Source organism: Capricornis sumatraensis, chromosome 23 (genome assembly GCF_032405125.1).
Source record: "Capricornis sumatraensis isolate serow.1 chromosome 23, serow.2, whole genome shotgun sequence".
NCBI classification, from domain to species: Eukaryota; Metazoa; Chordata; class Mammalia; order Artiodactyla; family Bovidae; genus Capricornis; species Capricornis sumatraensis.
In genome coordinates, this window is record NC_091091.1 from 14,657,204 (window position 1) to 14,675,833 (window position 18,630).

Sequence of the window (18,630 nt, forward strand, 5' to 3'; positions counted from 1 at the left end):
GATATAAAAAATGATGTCATGGAGCAAGCACTATAGGTAAGGACAGTCTGGGCTAATTCACTTTTGCCCTCAATGTGTGGGATATGTGTTTATGAAATATTGTGAACCAGACTAATTCACTTTAGGGCAGCTCTACCTGGAGACACAGAAGAATATTAGATACTGACACCGTGGGTTTTGAGCATGTGGAAGAGGCTGGTCCCTACTCTTCAGTGTTACATCTTGGTTAGATAAATCAGTCATGTACAAAAGTCTGGGCTGAAGCTTTAATAATGCCCACTTTGGTCCACTCCACATGGTTTCATAAACTATTTCTACCTGAATCAGATCTGTTGCCTAGAATTTCAGTTTTCCCTGATCATTGTCAGCTTCCTTATTTCACATCTTGAAGTCCACCTTTAAAAAAAATCTGCTATAATAGCTGACATAAAGGTCATCTCATTTAAAAAAAAAAAAAAAAGATCCAATTTACTTTTTCATGAGTTTGTTTTCCCAAGTAAATGTTGTCTGTAGGGCTTTTAGTCTTCCCTGCCTTCTTTCTTCCCTTCTCTCCTTGCATTTCCTTCCTTTTCCCTCATCCTTCTCAGAGATATAGACAGATAAAGATATAGATAGTCTGTATCAACAGTTCTTTCTTCACCATTTAATCCTCACGTGTATACAGAAAAACTATATAGAATCCTTCATAATACTGTCCTCATATCAACCTATGATATCTGGATGGCCTCAAACTCTGAAACTCTGAAATAGTCTTCCCCTGTCATAACTGCCAAGAATAATCCTTCAGAGAAATACATTTAATTTGTGAGCAGTTGGGACTTTTGGCTAAAGGAAGGTCATTTGAGACCTGTGAAAGAGAATCCAGGGACACATTCTAATTAAAAGTAAGACACTCACCAGCAGAATGGCCATGTTGAGAGACGTGTAAAAGCCGAGACTGATGAGCAAGTGAAAAGAATTCTGCCAGGAGGGCAAGTGTGGAGATTCACAGATGAGAATTCATTCATGTCCTTCTTGGCTTCTCAGATCTTAAACAACTGAGAAATAACCCCAAGACCCAGATGAGAGGAAAAGGATTGTTTTAGCTTTACAACCTGATAGAAAAGCACCCTTGGGTTCCTGGATTAGAAAAAGTGACTGGAACCTATAGCCAAAACTGGACCTCCTATTGCATTCCCCCAAATCTAGACCTTGGAATTGCATTTTTGAGTTTGGTCTGCATTTTTGAGCCAGCATTTACCCAGCCAGAGAAATTACACTCAGTCTCACTGAGCAGGGAGAAAGCCTAAGAGAAATGAGGTTTCAGGCCATCTCCTGAGGACTAGTCCCACCCCTTGGCTGGCTGTGCTTACCTCCTGGTAGGAAGAGCAGGAAAACAGATGCTCTTGGGAAGATACATGGGAACCTAAAATTATAACCCAAGCTAACCAAATCAAGTAAGAGGAACATAAGCAAGAAGCGGAAATCCCCTTCCCTCCATTGAAACGTAATCAATGTGAGTTTTAAAGCTTTTATTCCAATTTAATATGAAACAGCTTTATTTTTTTAAACTTTGTTTCTAAATTTAGTAGTATTCTCTAAAATGAATTGCACTCAAGCATGCAACCCTTCATTAGACAAGGCAATGATTGGAGCAAATGCTGTCTGTTTCACAGGTTGTAGGCCATAAAGAAGGTCTGGATGTTATGGAGAGAGCTGATCCTTTATTCCTTTTAATTGGACTTCCTACTATTCCTGTCATGCTGATATTAGGCAAGATGATTCGCTGGGAGGACTATGTGCTTAGACTCTGGCGCAAATACTCAAATAAACTACAAATTTTGAATAGTATATTCCCAGGTAAGGCCCTAAATTATGGTGGTAATGAACATACCACATCAATCTTGTGGACGAATCCTACCATGCAAGGATATTTTAGCTTCTGATTTATTAGCACTAATACCCTCCATCTTTTTCTCTAGGGATTGGTTGTCCTGTTCCTCGAATTCCAGCTGAGGCTAATCCTTTAGCAGATCATGTCTCTGCCACCCGAATTTTGTGTGGAGCCCTTGTTTTTCCTACTATTGCGACAATAGTTGGTAAACTAATGTTCAGTAGTGTTAACTCTAATTTACAAAGGACAATCTTGGTAAGATGGCTTTAATGCTACTTTTTTCAAGTGACTGTACAAAGAGAATGCACTATATATTTGTTTCAAAAAAAAAAAAAAAGAATGGGACTATATAAACATTTATACTGTTGCTCCTGTGCCTCAAGCCTCTGTTTGATCCCCACTGTCATCCAACAGCAACAGAAAGAGGAGGAGCCACTATAGTAGCTCTGGTCTTCTGGAACTATGCTGTGGGTGATTTCTCTCCTCGATTAGGCACAGAGCATCACTCCCAAAAGATACTGGTGAAGAGCTTCTGCTCTAGGGTCAGAATGCCCAGTTCAAATCCTATCAGAGACATTGCCTTGCTGAGAAACCTAAATAAAATTGCTTGACTTCTCTGTGCTTGTAGAATGGAAATAGTCGTGGTAGCTACCTCAGAATTATTATGAGGGTTAAATGAGATCATACATTTGAAATGTTACCACAGAGTAATAAATAAGCCTTTATGTTGTTTGATGTCATTATTATTATTCCTACTTCTCTCTGGAGATAGCCTGCATATAATGCCTGAGCATTAGAACTAAGGAGAAGGAAGATTACTCAGAGATGATAGAGGCATCTCTGACCTGTTGGGCTTCCCGGTGGTTCAGATGGTAAAGAATCTGCCTTTAGAATCTCTGCAATGCAGGAGACCTGAGTTTGATCCCTGGGTCAGGAAGATCCTCTGGAGAAGAAAATGGCAACCCACTCCAGTATTCTTGTCTGGACAGTTCCATGGACAGAGGTCCATGGGGTCGCAAAAAGTCAAACATATCTGAGCAACTGACACTCACTTTTTTCACGGACGTATTACCTGCAGTGTCTGTCTCCATATCTCACTCTGATTAAAAAAAAGAAAAAGAGTACTGTTTCGTTTGCAGCCATCTGAATTAGCAACAGTAACAATGTCTTTTGTGATAGAAGTAAAATGATTTTTATTTCCTATAAATTGCATTATAAAAAGCTAATATTTCTTTTTTTTTTAGGGTGGAATTGCTTTTGTTGCCATTAAAGGAGCATTCAAGGTTTACTTCAAACAGCAGCAATATTTACGTCAGGCACACCGCAAAATTCTAAATTATCCAGAGCAAGAAGAAGCATAAAACTGTGGCTTCCCGTTGTTCTGCAGCCCTCTCATTCTTATGAACCTGTTGTGTTGTTCTGACTCCATCATTGATGCACAGTAGTGGAGGCTTGTAATAAGCTGCTGCTCTCATATTTTTAAGAAATATAATAAAGCACTTAGGGCAGGGGAACCCTCTCAGTAATCACGGAACCTGAGGATGTGATTTGTTTTCATTGTTTTATATGTACTTCTTCCATGGCGGTCATCTGAACCATTATCTTAGCATGGTGAACCTGAGTTTGGCTCATATCTTCCTCAAGACAGAAATGTAAAGATCAAACTGTGCAAATATTTAAAAATACACATGCTGTTTTATTCAAACGCCTCTTTTGTACATGTTCATGTTCAGTGTTTTCTTAGAATTAGCAACTCAATGAAGGTACTGTGAGGATTTTTCTCACTGGCATAATTTGATTACAAGCTAAGCAGAAGTATATGTTAATATGAGGAAATGTAAATTAGTTATAAATAATTAACAAACCAAAAATGTATGTAAACATTCAAATGATTATCTGAACAAATGCAATTTTGTTGTGTTTTTCTTAACCCATGTGATGTCCTCCAAAATGTGTAGGGTAAAAATTCACAGGGCTTCCAGATCACTTTTTCACTATTAAATTTTATTTATATAATGTTGACATCTCATACTTCATGATGTAATTGACTCATGCAGTCTTAATTACTGTGTGCGTGCATGTGTATGTGTGTGAGAGAGAGAGAGAGAGAAACTGACACAGAGACACAGGAATCGGGTCCTTCCATCACTGGAGAAAGTTTTTAATTCATATTTCTAGAAAATAGAACTGACAGTTTATCGTAGTTTGAGCACAGAGAACGATTTGCAGAAAATCAATCGTTATTTCACTCTCCTCTCATCGATTCAGTTATCCAGGTATTTTTGATCACCTCCTGCTTCCCCAGGCGCTGTGCAAAGTGCTGTGTGGGATACAGTGGTGAGCACAACAGACTGGGGTCCTGCTTTTATGTAGTTTACAGTCTAATTTCAACAGACAGAAAACCAGCAGTGAGTATACCTAGGTGAGGCCTTGAGCTCTTTGTTTTTATACCAGTCAGTGAGGAATAATTATGAAAACAAGAAGTCTTGAGCAAATATTAAGGTCATTGTTTTTGTGAGATTATTATGAGGAAAAAAATATACTAATGTTTTTAAATTTAAATTGCTTGTCATATTGAGGAGGCTAGCACCTTAATAATCACTGTAGAACTAGTTTTATATTCATTTTTCAAAAGCAGTTATTTATTTTAAGCTGTTCAGTAGTGGCCCTTTTAATGTTCAGCGATCTGAATGGTCTTGGAGTTATTTTCAGGAATTAATATTAAATTTTTTAAAGATAGTTTCAAAAACCCTATTTATTTTCTAATTCACAGTATCTAATGCATGACAGTATGAATGTTCCCCTTACCGATTAAGTGGCCACTTTTCTTTAGGATTGTAGCAACTATAGATTGAGCTTTGTTAGATTGCAATGATGTATGCTAATTTAGTAATTTAAGACTGGTACCTTTCTATAGTATGAATGTCTTAATTTTGAGTGATAACATGAACTTTATGTGAATGACTATTGAACATTCAAAGTTGTATTTACTTAGGAAGGGAATATTTGACTGACAGCCTTATTAAGAACCCTGCTACACTTCTGAAGGGGAAATATAAAAATCTATGATTATATATAAAAATAGCAGATTATTAGCTATAATTATAAAATATATTGGCTTTTCTTTAATTTTCAATATTAAAAGACTGGATATTTCCTGCATAATTTTGTTATATAGAACAGCTTCTAGCAGCCTTTGCTAAAGTTATACAGGCACACAGTTCTCCATTTAATACTTTATGCCCAAAATGGGGGAGTAACTGCTTGGGTTTGTTTGGCATCAGGGCTTGTGAGGCCAGAGGAGCAACTCTAATCCTTTGGAGGCAGGGAGAAGAAGTTTCTAGGGCTCTGGGGGGAATTGCAAGTTCCTGGGGACCGGAGGAGCCTCAGCCTCGGGATGGAACATTTGGAAATCTAAAGAGCCTTAGCTCAAGAAGTACCATGTACCAGCCTCTTCAGAAAGTGCCCCACACCACCCTGAAGCAACAAAATCATAGGCTAACTAAAGTTGGGTGGACCTGGGTTGAAATCCTAATTCTGCTTTTAATAATTACAGGTATGACTTTGATCAAGCAACTTACCTCTTAGCCACGGTTTTCTTCATCTCTGAAATATGAGTAATACTTTATTTCAGAAGACTGTTTCTAGGGTTAACTGAGAAATTAAAGGAACAGAGGCACTTTAAGCTCAAAATAGCCCCTACAGAGTAGCAGTGTCTCAATTGCTGAACTCTAGGACGAGGGAATGAGGTAGTAAGAGAAACACCAGGGGACAGATTAAAGGAATGCTCTAGACTTTGGGGATGGGTGGGTATATTTGTGTTTTCCAATTTATTTTCACATTGCTTCACTGTGTTATTTCTATAAATGTTAATGTTTTAAACCTCTTTTATAAAGTTCAGTGATAACTAGTAGAATTCTCTTGTTTGCAGAAATTAACTTAACTCAAAAGTGGCAGAAAATATTGTTCATCATTACCTGATTATCAAATGACTGTGAAGAATATAAAATTAAACTGAGTGACTTAATTAGTCACTGCCTTGCTAACTGTGCTGTAATTTTTTTAAATGTCTTGTTTTTAACATAGACTATCTCAACACTGGCTGGATTAGGTTAAATAAAGAATTTTTATGTTCTCTAGGTGTACTTTGTCTGTTGAACAACTTCCATAACATAATTTGTTTATTCCATACCTACATAATTCTTTTTAAATCATAGTAATTGAGATACTAGTGACATCTGCTCTTAATACAAGTAATCTGTATTTTTGAGAACTATAAAGAAATTTATCTTAATTTTATAAGCAAGCCAGTCTAAATTCCAAGTATGCTCTAATTTTAAAAATGAAACCCCCCTCACCCACCCTCAGAGCCACTTGGACTATGATTAGATGAGATCTGTGGGTGGTCTTATGCCATGAAGATTAGAATCTTCTAGAATGAGTACATCAAATACTCCCGTCCATAGGAATTGTGTCTAAATCATTTCACTGCTACCATCTGAGAGACAGGCTAGCCAAGAAACTTCTGTACTGGATGCATATTACAGTTGATGTTTAATTAATTGTAGGGTAAATTACCTTTCAGATGACCCTCAACTTCCTCATCAATAAGGTGAAGATTATAAAAGATATTTCCTGGGTTATTTGAGAATTAAGTGAGAACACTTTGATACACAGAGAAACTAAATGTATGCCAATTTGTTGTTCAGTCACTCAGTAGTGTCCAACTCTGCAACCCCATGGACTGCAGCAAGCCAGGCTTCCCTGTCCTTCACTGTCTCCTGGAGTTTGCTCAAATTCATATTCATTGAGTCAGTGATGCCATCCAACTATCTCATCCTCTGTCATAGCTGTCTCCTCCTGCCTTCAATCTTTCCCAGCATCAGGGTGTTTTCCAGTGAGTCTACTTTTCCCATCAGGTGGCCAAAGTGTTGGAGCTTCAACTTCTGCATTAGTCCTTCCAATGAATATTAGGACTGATTTCCTGTAGGGTTGACTGGCTTGATCTCCTTGCCAGTTGTGCCAATTTAGAGGTTCTTTTGCCCATAACCTTTCTTTGGTTCCCTGGGATCTCAAGGTTGCCTCTTCTCTGCAACCTGCCACCCACATACCTATTAGAAATGGTGGAGTGATGAAATGTCTTGTTTAATTGCCTTCCTGGAACGAAGAGCAAAGGGAAGAGATGTGTTTGCAGCTGAATGTAAAACACTCTGGCAGAGGCTTGACTGGTCAGCCCCATGCGGATTTATCTTACTGCTAACAGCCTGCCAAGGTTACTGTATGTCAACAACATATCCTGCTTCACCAGATGTTTGTTGAGCACCTGTATGAACCAGGTACTGTCTTGGGGTAAATGAGAAATAAACCTGCTTTGAGATGTTTAAGAGTCTATATACTACAGAGCTTACTTAGTCTTATGATACCACCTCCACAAGAATGTGAGATCTGTATTGGGGGGGGGAGGGCGGTGTTTGTTTTTAGTTTTGTTTATTCCACAATTAACAGCATTCATGAGCCACTGTTGAATACTTTGAAACCTTAGAAGATGTACTGTCCTTACATCATTCAGGGTCCAGTCAGGAAGTAGACATCAAACCAGTTATTTGAGCAGGGAAAATGTAATAGGGTGAATTGTCTGTTAACAAGTGGGAAATAAATGGCTTCCTTTGTATTTCAGATGGCAAAGAATCTGCCACCAATGCAGGAGACCAGGGTTTGATCCCTGGGCCAGGAAGATCCCCTGTAAAAGGTAATGGCAACCTACACTAGTATTCTTGCCTGATAAATACCATGGACAGAGGAGCCTGGTGGTCACAAAATACTCAAAGAGGAAAAAAGGGCTTAAAAGTAGCAGGGCAGTAAAAACGCCATAAAAAAAAGCCACTGCCTCTAGGCTGAATAAGAATGGACAGTAAGGTAACTAAGCACCCCTCCCCACTCCTGCACAGTTGAGACTCAGGCCTCTTTGAAGAGGGCATTGGTGGGGAGGGCCGGGAACTGTATCAGGAGCAGTGGAGGAGCTTGCCAGAGGGCAGGCTGGAGTTGGTTGGTGGGGCAGGTGAGGCCTGAAGGTCACAACCCGACTTCTGCACAGGCTGCTGTGCTCAGCCATGTCTGACTGACCCATGCACTGTAGCCCACCAAGCTCCTCTGTCCATGGGATTCTCCAGGCAAGAATACTAGAGTGGGTTGTGACTTTCTCCTCCAGAGGATTGTTCCCTATCCAGGGATCAAACCCGCATCTCCTGCATTGACAGGTGGATTCTTTACCACTGAACCACCTGAAAGCCCAAACTCATATAGAACTAATTTCATTTACATATAAAATCTTGAATCAATAAAACTCAATTTTTAAACAATATATCATCAGATTACAAAAAATATGTATAAAGTATATTGAAATATATAAAAAGGTATTCAGCTTGATTCGTAGTATTGTTTCCTTGGTGGCTCAGACTAAAGAATCTGCCTGAAATGCAGGAGACCTGGGTTCAATCCCTGGGTTGGGAAGATCACCTGTGAAGGGAATAGCAACCCACTCCAGTATTCTTGCCTGGAGAATTCCATGGACAGAGGATCCTGGTGGGCTACAGTCTATGGGGTCGCAAAGAATCGGATATGACTGAACGATTAACAGACACATAATAAGTGTCCAAATTAAAACGATAATGATGGTTAATATCTCATTACGTATGACACAAGTACAGTGTATACAAACAGCTCATACAACTCAATATCAAAAAACAAGCAACCAAATAAAACATGGACAGAAGACCTAAATATTTCTTCAAAAAAGACAACACACATATGATCGACAGGCAGATGAAAAAAATGCTCAGTATCCTTAAGTATTAGAGAAACACAGAACCACAATGAGGTATCACCTCACACCGGTCAGAATGGCTATCATCAGAAAGTCTACAAATAATACATGCTGGGGAGGGTACGGAGAAAAGGGAACCTTCCTACACTGTTGGTGGGAATGTCAGTTGGTACCAGCACTGTGGCAAACTGGAGGTTCCTTAAAAAGCTAAAACTAGAGCTACCATATAATCCAGCAATGCCACTCCTGAGCAAATATCCAAAAAAAGACAAAAACTTAATTCAAAAAAACACATGCACCCCAGTGTTCACAGCTGCACTATTTACAATAGCCATGACGTGGAAAAGTCCAAATGCCCAAAAACAGATGACCGGTTTAAGAAGATGTGGGAGAGCCTAGACATTATCCTACTAAGTGAAGTTAAGTCAAAGAAAAATATATCATTTACGTGTAGAATCTTAAAAAATAACAAACTTAATCACAAAACAGAAATATGCTAACAGACACAGAAAACAAACTAACAGCTATCATTGTGCTCGTTTCAGCAGCACATATACCAAAAAACAAACTAATGGTTATCAAAGAGGAAAGAGGGGAGGATGAATTAGCAATTTGGGATTAACAGATGCACAATATATAATTATTAGGTAGATAACAATAAGGACCTACTATAAGCACAGGGAACAATATTCAATATCTTGTAATTATTATAAAAAAGAATCTGGAAAAGAACATATATATGGATGTATAACTGAATCACTTTGCTATACTCCTGAAACATTGTAAATCATCTATACTTCAATTTTAAAAAAAGATGTAGTATGTTTCAGTACTTCACTCCTTTTTATGGCTAAATAGTAATCCATTGTACAGATAAAATCACATATGACTTATCCATTCTCCCACTGATCGACATTTGGGCCCTTTCTCTTTTGAACCTACTCCAATTGTGTTTTTACCCATGACATCCCACACTTCACCAAAACTACTCTAATAAGGTCACCAGTTATCTCATTGCTAAATCCAGTGATAAATCCAATGGTCACTTCATTTAATTTATATAAAGTATTTGACAGTCTTAGCTTCATTCTTAAAACAGTTTTTTTTTTCTTTTGGCCACATCTCACAGCATGTGGGATCTTAGTCCCCCAACCAGGGATCAAACCCACACCCCCAGCAATGTGAGCACAGAGTCTTAACCACTGGACTGTCAGGGAAGTCGCAAAAATAATTTTTTTTCCATTTGGCTTTGGGGTACCACAATCCTGATTCTCTTCCTACCTCACTGACTGCTCATTTCCAGTCTCTTTCATTAAATCTAATTTATCTCTCCAACATTTGAAGAGCCCCGGGGCTCAGTCTTTAACTTTTTTCATTTACATTCCCTAAGTGAACTCATCCAGACTTCTGACCATCCATCACATGATCTACCAATAGCAATATGGTAATAATTCCCAAATTTGTATCTCCAGCCCAAATTACACCCATAAATTTCCAACAGGAATTTCCTATTCAATATCTTCAAATAGATGGAGATATTGAATATATATAATATATATGAATATATTATGTATATACAACATATGGTAAACAATCCATGTGACAGTGCAGGAGACATGAGAGATGCAGGTTCAATCCCTGGGTCAGGAAGATCGCCTGAAGGAGGACATGGCAACTGACTCCAGTATTCTTGCCTGGAGAATCCAATGGATAGAGGAGTCTAGCAGGCTACAGTCCATAGGACTGCAAAGAGTCAGACACAGCTGAAGTGCCTGAGCATGCATGCATAGAATATATATGAATATATACATAATTTGAGATGGTATCACGGAGAGAGGCGGGTGAGGAAGACATGTGAGTGGAGCCAACTTAAAAATGAATCCTCCAACCCCAGCCTGCCCCAGCCCTGCCCCAGTTAACGCCATGTGGATCAGAGACAAATTACTTGGCTAAACACTTCCTGCCTGAATTCTTGACACATGGAATTGCCAGTAAAGCTAAATGAGGTGATTTGTTATGCAACAATAAATAACTGAGACACACAGTAACAACCATTAGATACTGGTGTGAGGCATCTTAGAGGGTGGACCTCAAGTATTTCTGGCTCAATCGTTAAGGACATCCCTATGGTGAAGGAGGCATAAAGGTCCCTCACCCTGAAGCCAACACACTTTGGAGCTATTCAGCTCCTCTTGCCCTAATGCCATGTCCACCAGACAACTCTCAGTTGCCCACAGAGACCAGACTAAAGAAGATGCTCCCTGCATCTTTGGAGTCCTATCCTGGCCTTGATGGCACCCATGGTGAATTAATAAAATGATCCCTTCATCCTTCCCTGCTGCTTAGTCACCAGGTGAGAATGTGCTGATTATGAGGTCACAGGTATACTAGTTTATCCACATGAGAACTGTAATTCTCAGTTCAGTTCAGTTCAGTCACTCAGTCATGTCCGAGTCTTTGCGACCGCATGAATCGCAGCACGCCGGGCCTCCCTCTCCATCACCAACTCCCAGAGTTCACTCAGATTCACGTCCGTCGAGTGAGTGATGCCATCCAGCCATCTCATCCTCGGTCGTCCCCTTCTCCTCCTGCCCCCAATCCCTCCCAGCATCAGAGTCTTTTCCAATGAGTCAACTCCTCACATGAGGTGGCCAAAGTACTGGAGCTTCAGCTTTAGCCTCATTCCTTCCAAAGAAATCCCAGGGTTGATCTCCTTCAGAATGGACTGGTTGGATCTCCTTGCAGTCCAAGGGACTCTCAAGAGTCTTCTCCAACACCACAGTTCAAAAGCATCAATTCTTTGGTGCTCAGCCTTCTTCACAGTCCAACTCTCACATCCATACATGACCACAGGAAAAACCATAGCCTTGACTAGACGGACCTTAGTCGGCAAAGTAATGTCTCTGCTTTTGAATATGCTATCTAGGTTGCTCATAACTTTTCCTCCAAGGAGTAAGCGTCTTTTAATTTCATGGCTGCAATCACCATCTGCAGTGATTTTGGAGCCCCCCAAAAAAACTCTGACACTGTTTCCACTGTTTCCCCATCTATTTCCCATGAAGTGATGGGACCGGATGCCATGATCTTCGTTTTCTGAATGTTGAGCTTTCAGCCAACTTTTTCACTGTCCTCTTTCACTTTCATCAAGAGGCTTTTTAGTTCCTCTTCACTTTCTGCCATAAGGGTGGTGTCATCTGCATATCTGAGGTTATTGATATTTCTCCCGGCAATCTTGATTCCAGCTTGTGCTTCTTCCAGCCCAGCGTTTCTCATGATGTACTCTGCATACAAGTTAAATAAGCAGAGTGACAATATACAGCCTTGATGTACTCCTTTTCCTATTTGGAACCAGTCTGTTGTTCCATGTCCAGTTCTAACTATTGCTTCCTGGCCTGCATATAGATATCTCAAGAGGCAGGTCAGGTGGTCTGGTATTCCCAGCTCTTTCAGAATTTTCCACAGTTTATTGTGATCCACACAGTCAAAGGCTTTGGCATAGTCAAGAAAGCAGAAATAGATGTTTTTCTGGAACTCTTGCTTTTTCCATGATCCAGTGGATGCTGGCAATTTGATCTCTGGTTCCTCTGCCTTTTCTAAAACCAGCTTGAACATCAGGAAGTTCATGATTCACGTATTGCTGAAGCCTGGCTTGGAGCATTTTGAGCATTATTTTACTAGCGTGTGAGATGAGTGCAATTGTGCGGTAGTTTGAGCATTCTTTGGCATTGCCTTTCTTTGGGATTGGGATGAAAACTGACCTTTTCCAGTCCTGTGGCCACTGCTGAGTTTTCCAAATTTGCTGGCATATTGAGTGCAGCACTTTGACAGCGTCATCTTTCAGGATTTGAAACAGCTCAACTGGAATTCTATCACCTCCACTAGCTTTGTTCGTAGTGATGCTTTCTAAGGCCCACTTGACTTCACATTCCAGGATATCTGGCTCTAGATGAGTGATCACACCATCGTTATTATCCGGGTCGTGAAGATCTTTTTTGTACAGTTCTTCCGTGTATTCTTGCCACCTCTTCTTAATATCTTCTGCTTCTGTTAGGTCCAGACCATTTCTGTCCTTTATCGAGCCCATCTTTGCATGAAATGTTCCCTTGGTATCTCTCATTTTCTTGATGAGATCTCTAGTCTTTCCCATTCTGTTCTTTTCCTCTATTTCTTTGCACTGATCGCTGAAGAAGGCTTTCTTAACTCTTCTTGCTATTCTTTGAAACTCTGCATTCAGATGTTTATATCTTTCCTTTTCTCCTTGGCTTTTCACTTCTCTTCTTTTCACAGCTATTTGTAAGCCTTCCCCAGACAGCCATTTTGCTTTTTTGCATTTCTTTTCCATGGGGATGGTCTTGATCCCTGTCTCCTGTACAATGTCACAAACCTCATTCCATAGTTCATCAGGCACTCTATCTATCAGATCTAGGCCCTTAAATCTATTTCTCACTTCCACTGTATAATCATAAGGGTTTTGATTGAGGTCATACCTGAATGGTCTAGCGGTTTTCCCTGTTTTCTTCAATTTCAGTCTGAGTTTGGTAATAAGGAGTTCATGATCTGATCCACAGTCAGCTCCTGTTTTTGTTGACTGTATAGAGCTTCTCCATCTTATGTAATTCTCACCATAACTTAATAAATGGGCATTCTATCATCTGCCTACTTATGAAAACTTTTCAGTTAACTGCTCTTCGAGGACAGAGGAGAGCAAGGGCTTGAGTCTTCAGGGCAGCAGAGGGACAATTTCAACTGTTTTTGTTTAGATGACTCATCTGTGAGCCAATTCCAGTTGTACTTGTTTTCTATTTTTCTACACTATTCTACCCATTTAGCAGATGAGAACATGGAGGGTAAGTGCCCTAAATGGTCTCCCTTCTCTCTGCCTACTCTATTTGTTCATTCTTCAAGACTGTGACATCTCCCATATGTCAGTGATTTTATGTGAGGTTTTTTGGTTTTAATTTTATATAGTAAAATAAACAATTTTAAAGGTAACAGCACAGTGGGCCTTTATACACATAGCTTATTGAAAAGAAATCTACATGTAAGTCAACCCACAAAGTTCAAGCCCATGTTGTTGAAGGATCAACTGTATTCCCCTCTGTGACCACATCAACTCCATACAGAACATTTCTGTCTCCTGAGAAAATGCCCTCTTCCCAGTTAAGACATCCCTCACAAGAGACAAATGTATTCTGACATCTGTCAATAGTCTTTCTAATTTTAGCCATACTGGTAGGTATACGGTAATAGTATCTCATCACCATGAGATGAACTTCAACAACATGTTGAGAGGTTCAACCAAATGTGCTACCTCAGCCCTCAGGCTGCTATAAAAGAGTGTTAGTAACTGGCAAGAATTTGATGGTTTTGGCTGAATAACCAAGCAACCCCAACTTTTAGTTATTTGGATAGTGATAATTCAAATCATAATTTTATTTCCTCATATATATATAGAAATGTATTACTATACATATAATTAAAGTCCTCTAGTTATATTACTAAATCAGGAAAGATAAGCATTTCATAGCACAGTGCACTTCATTTATTCCGCCAGATAACTGCTGTATGACTGCCCTGTATGGAACAGCAATGAGTGAAATAAAACAGGAGTCCTCCCCTCATGGAGCTTGCAGTCTATTTTTATAAAAAAGCTCTTACTTCTAGTTCATACAGCCATTCATTTAATTTGCCCAATTTCTAAGCGGCTTTGAAGGCTTTGCTGTGTCCTGTTCATCAGCAGGTGCTTGTTATCATTTGGCTGTGTGATTCCATGTCAATTAATGGTTTTCTTCTTACCGTAACTAATCGAGACCATAAACTTTCTGCAAAATGTTAACCAGTTTGACATCCCTCTTTTTCTGAGGTATTAATGATGGTTATTTCTTTGCAAAGCTTCTCACCAAAGTATTCTCTATAGCTCCAAAAAGTGCTTTTTTAAATTGTGGTTAGAAATAACACAATTTAGCCTCCCTGGTGGCTCAGAGGGTAAAGAATCTGCCTGCAATTTAGGAGACCAGGGTTTAATCCCTGGATCAGGAAGATCCGCTGGCAAAGGGGATGGCTACGCATTAGTATTCTTGCCTGGAAAATCCCACGGACAGAGGAGCCGGGTGGGCTACACTCCATGGGGGTCTCAAAGAGTCAGACATGACTGAGCGACTCACTTTCTTCAACCTCAAAATGAGTTCTTAATATCCTAAGCTGACTCATATTTATAAAAGCTTTTCTCTTTTCATACACTACACACTAGTGCTATGTTTATCATTTTCACCAAATGCAATTTAAACAGTTTTACAATTCCTCTGAGAAATCTCTAGGATGATTTTTCATCCAATAGTAGATAATGAGCTCCAGTGATTTTATGGGCTTCCGCAAGGCTCAACAGTTAATAAAAGAAATACGAATAGACCCTGGTCAGTGCATCTCTTTTGCATCGTCTACAGATATGGGATTCTAGGCAGGGGGGAGGGGGGTGACATTTAGACACCCCATGGTCCACAGGAGTCTTCTCTACAGTTCCAGGAATCACTGAGCCGTCAAAAAGTAGAAGGCATGAAGTGCTGATGGCAAGGACCAACTTCTATTAACATCTTATTTGCCTAAAGCCTTGGTGAGAACAGCTGCATTGAATTTGACCTGACAATTCTAGGTCCTTTGATTAAAAATTAAAATTTCCGGGACTTTCCTGTGGTCCAGTGGCTAAATGGGCACTGCACTCCCAATGCAGGGGGCCGGTGTTTGATCCTTGGTCAAGAACTAGATCCTACATGCTGCAACTAAGAGTTCACTTGTGCAACTAAAGATCCCACACGCAGCAACACCTCAACTAAGACCTGTGCAGCCAAATAAATAAATAATTTTTTTTGATTAAAATTTTCAAGTACTGCTATTCATATGCAGTTATTTCATACCTGGGCCTGAAAATTCATCTACCTACCTACCTATCTAGCAGCACTGTGAGCCTTGCAGGATGTTAGCTCCCCAACAAGAAAGCAAACTCGGGCCATGGTGGTGAAAGCACTGAGTCCTAACCCCTGGACCTCCAAGGAACTCTCATGAAAATCTATTAAATTTCATTCTTATTTTCATCAAAGTAACACCAAAAGTAAACACTAAATCTCCAAATTTAACTCCCTAAGTTACAGCCTCAACAATTTCAGGTACTTCCTCGAGCATCTATCTATATATTTCCAAATAATACATTTCCACAGTCATTTCTTGTTTTATTCTTTTTTTTCCACCATTATCTATTGATTTCTCACTCTACTGTGTAGGAATTAGCTCCCTCAAAAGGCCAACAAACTTATTTTCCCATCTCCCCATTTCTCCAACATATAGTTATGTCACAGTATTAGGACTATGTAAATTGCTTAATGTTGAAGCCACACCTTTTTTCCTATTATCTCTTCATTTTTCCCTAAGTCATAATTAGCTTCTTTTTTAAAAAATCTGACTAACCCTGTATGTTTTTATTAAAAAATTTTCCCCAATCCAATACTATCGACCACATAACTATCAATAGTATTTTACATTCTAATATATTAGTTCCATTTTTTTCTAGATACTTTTCTCCTGGAGCCTTTTGTCTTCCTGCTCAAAACTGTAAGACTTGCTGACTAGGTTTGTCATGACTGAAATCACAGGACTTCAGTTCTCCTCCTTGTTGACAGAGCTGCCTCAGTTTGTGCCTAGCTGATGGGGCAAATCAGGAAACCGGTTCCAGATCAGGAAAGGTGTACATCAAGGCTGTATATTGTCACCCTGCTTATTTAACTTATATGCAGAATACATCCTGAGAAACGTTGGGTTGGAGGAAGCACAAGCTGGAATCGAGATTGCTGGGAGAAATATCAATAACCTCAAATACGCAGATGACACCACCCTTATGGCAGAAAGCAAAAAACTAGAGAGCCTTTTGATGAAAGTGAAAGAGGAGAGTGAAAAAGTTGGCTTAAAACTCAACATTCAGAAAACGAAGATCATGGCATCCGGTCCCATCACTTCATGGGAAATAGATGGGGAAACAGTGGAAACAGTACACTTTATTTGCTTGGACTCCAAAATCACTGCAGATGGTGACTGCAGCCATGAAATAGAAAGATGCTTGCTCCATGGAAGAATAGCTATGAACATCCTAGACAGCATGTGAAAAAGCAGAGACATTACTTTGCCAACAAGGGTCTGTCTAGTCAAAGCTATGGTTTTTCCAGTCATCATGTATGGATGTGAGAGTTGGACTATAAAGAAAGCTGAGCACTGAAGAATTGATACTTTTGAACTGCGGTATTGAAGAAGACTCTTGAGAGTCCCTTGGACTGCAAGGAGATCCAACCAGTCCATCCTAAAAGAAATCAGTCCTGAATATTCACTGGAAGGACTGATGCTGAAGCTGAAACTCCAATACTTTGGCCACCTGATGTGAATAACTGACTCATTTGAAAAGACCTTGATGCTGGGGAAGACTGAAGGCAAGAGGGAGAAGGGGATGGATAAGATGGTTGGATGGCATCACCAACTCAATGGACATGAGTTTGAGTAAACTCTGGGACTTGGGGATGGACATGGAGGCCTGACGTGCTGCAGTCCATGGGGTCACAAAAAGTTGGACACGACTGAGCAACTGAATTGAACTGAACTGATGGGGCAAAGAGTAGAAATCTAGTCTACCCTTGGCTTAGCAAGCTGGGTATTCTGGCAGCTGCAACTGCCCAGAGGGGATATTTTTTCCCTAATTTATTCTTACAAAAGGGGGATTGTTCTCTAGTTCACATGAAATCTCCATTGAGGGGGTCCTGGTACTGGATTCCTTTTTCCTTTTCTGATCTTATTTCTTTTGTCTTTTGTTTCCGTCTTTCTTTCTCTCCCTCTCTCTGAAGACATACTCTTGCACAAAGAAAGTTTTTTTGAAACTTTGTAGGTTTTATTTTTTTAATATTTACTTATCTGTGGCTGCATCGGGTCTTATGTAGGTACGTGGGATCTTTCACTGTGGCGTGTGGGCTCCAGAGCGTACGGGCTTAGTAGCTGTGGGGCTCGGGTTCAGTAGCCCCGCAACATGTGGGATCGTAGCTCCCCTGACCAGGGATGGAACTTGCATCTCCTGCATTGGAAGGTAGATTCTTAACTCCTGGACTACTATGGAAGTTTCAAAACTTTGTATGTTTTAAAATACATTCTGCTCTTACACTTGACTGAAAGAATTCTGGCTCAGAAATTATTTTCCCGCAGAATTTTAAAGCATTACTTCATTGTGTTTGGCTTCTAATGCTGCCGTTCAGAAGGCCGATGCCATTTAATCCTGATCCTTCAACCATGACCTGCATTTCTCTAAATGTTTTTAGGAACTTCTCTTTATCTCTGGTATTCTGAAACTGTGTGACCATGTGATGGAAACTTAGTGGGCTCTTTCAATCATAAGATTCACTCTCTTTGCTTATTGAGAATTCCTTAAATTGTTTCTTGATAATTTTCTCCCCTTCATTTGATCTCTTTTCTTGCTTTTTTTTTTTTGCTATTTCTATTAGTCAGATATTTAATTTCCTGAATCAATACTTTAATTTTCTTATGCTCTCCCTTTGATGATCCAACACTTTTTCAAGAGTTACTTGACTTTAACTTTCGACCCTTCTGTTGCAATTTTCATTCTGACTATCCTGTTTTGAATTTCTAAGAGCTCTTAATTATTCTCTAAATTTTCCATCTAGCAATAACATCCTGTCCTTGACCTTGGCTTGTGGATGTAACATCTTCTCAGAATATTATTAGTTTTTTTTTTTTTAATGTTTTCTTTTACTCTGTGCATTGCCTCGTTTCCTCTGAGCTCTTTTCCTTGAGAGCCTGGTGATCCTTAGTTATCCTTTCATATTTAAAAATGCTGCACTAAACAGCTGACTGGGAGCTCTGGAGGGATGAGGAATGCTTGTCAATTGGTGCA

General features: G+C 39.7%; 1 protein-coding gene across 1 annotated transcript in view; it reads left to right on the forward strand.

Annotated features, from left to right (window-relative positions):
* The window catches only part of MARCHF5 (membrane associated ring-CH-type finger 5), a 53,980-nt gene extending 48,020 nt beyond the window's left edge, over positions 1-5,960 (forward strand). Inside the window, exons 4-6 of the mRNA XM_068961392.1 lie at positions 1,656-1,839; positions 1,962-2,128; positions 3,118-5,960. Coding sequence (XP_068817493.1) covers positions 1,656-1,839; positions 1,962-2,128; positions 3,118-3,234 — 468 coding nt within the window. The 3' untranslated portion in view covers positions 3,235-5,960. The remainder of the gene's footprint in view (positions 1-1,655; positions 1,840-1,961; positions 2,129-3,117) is intronic.
* Positions 5,961-18,630: the final 12,670 nt, after the last annotated feature.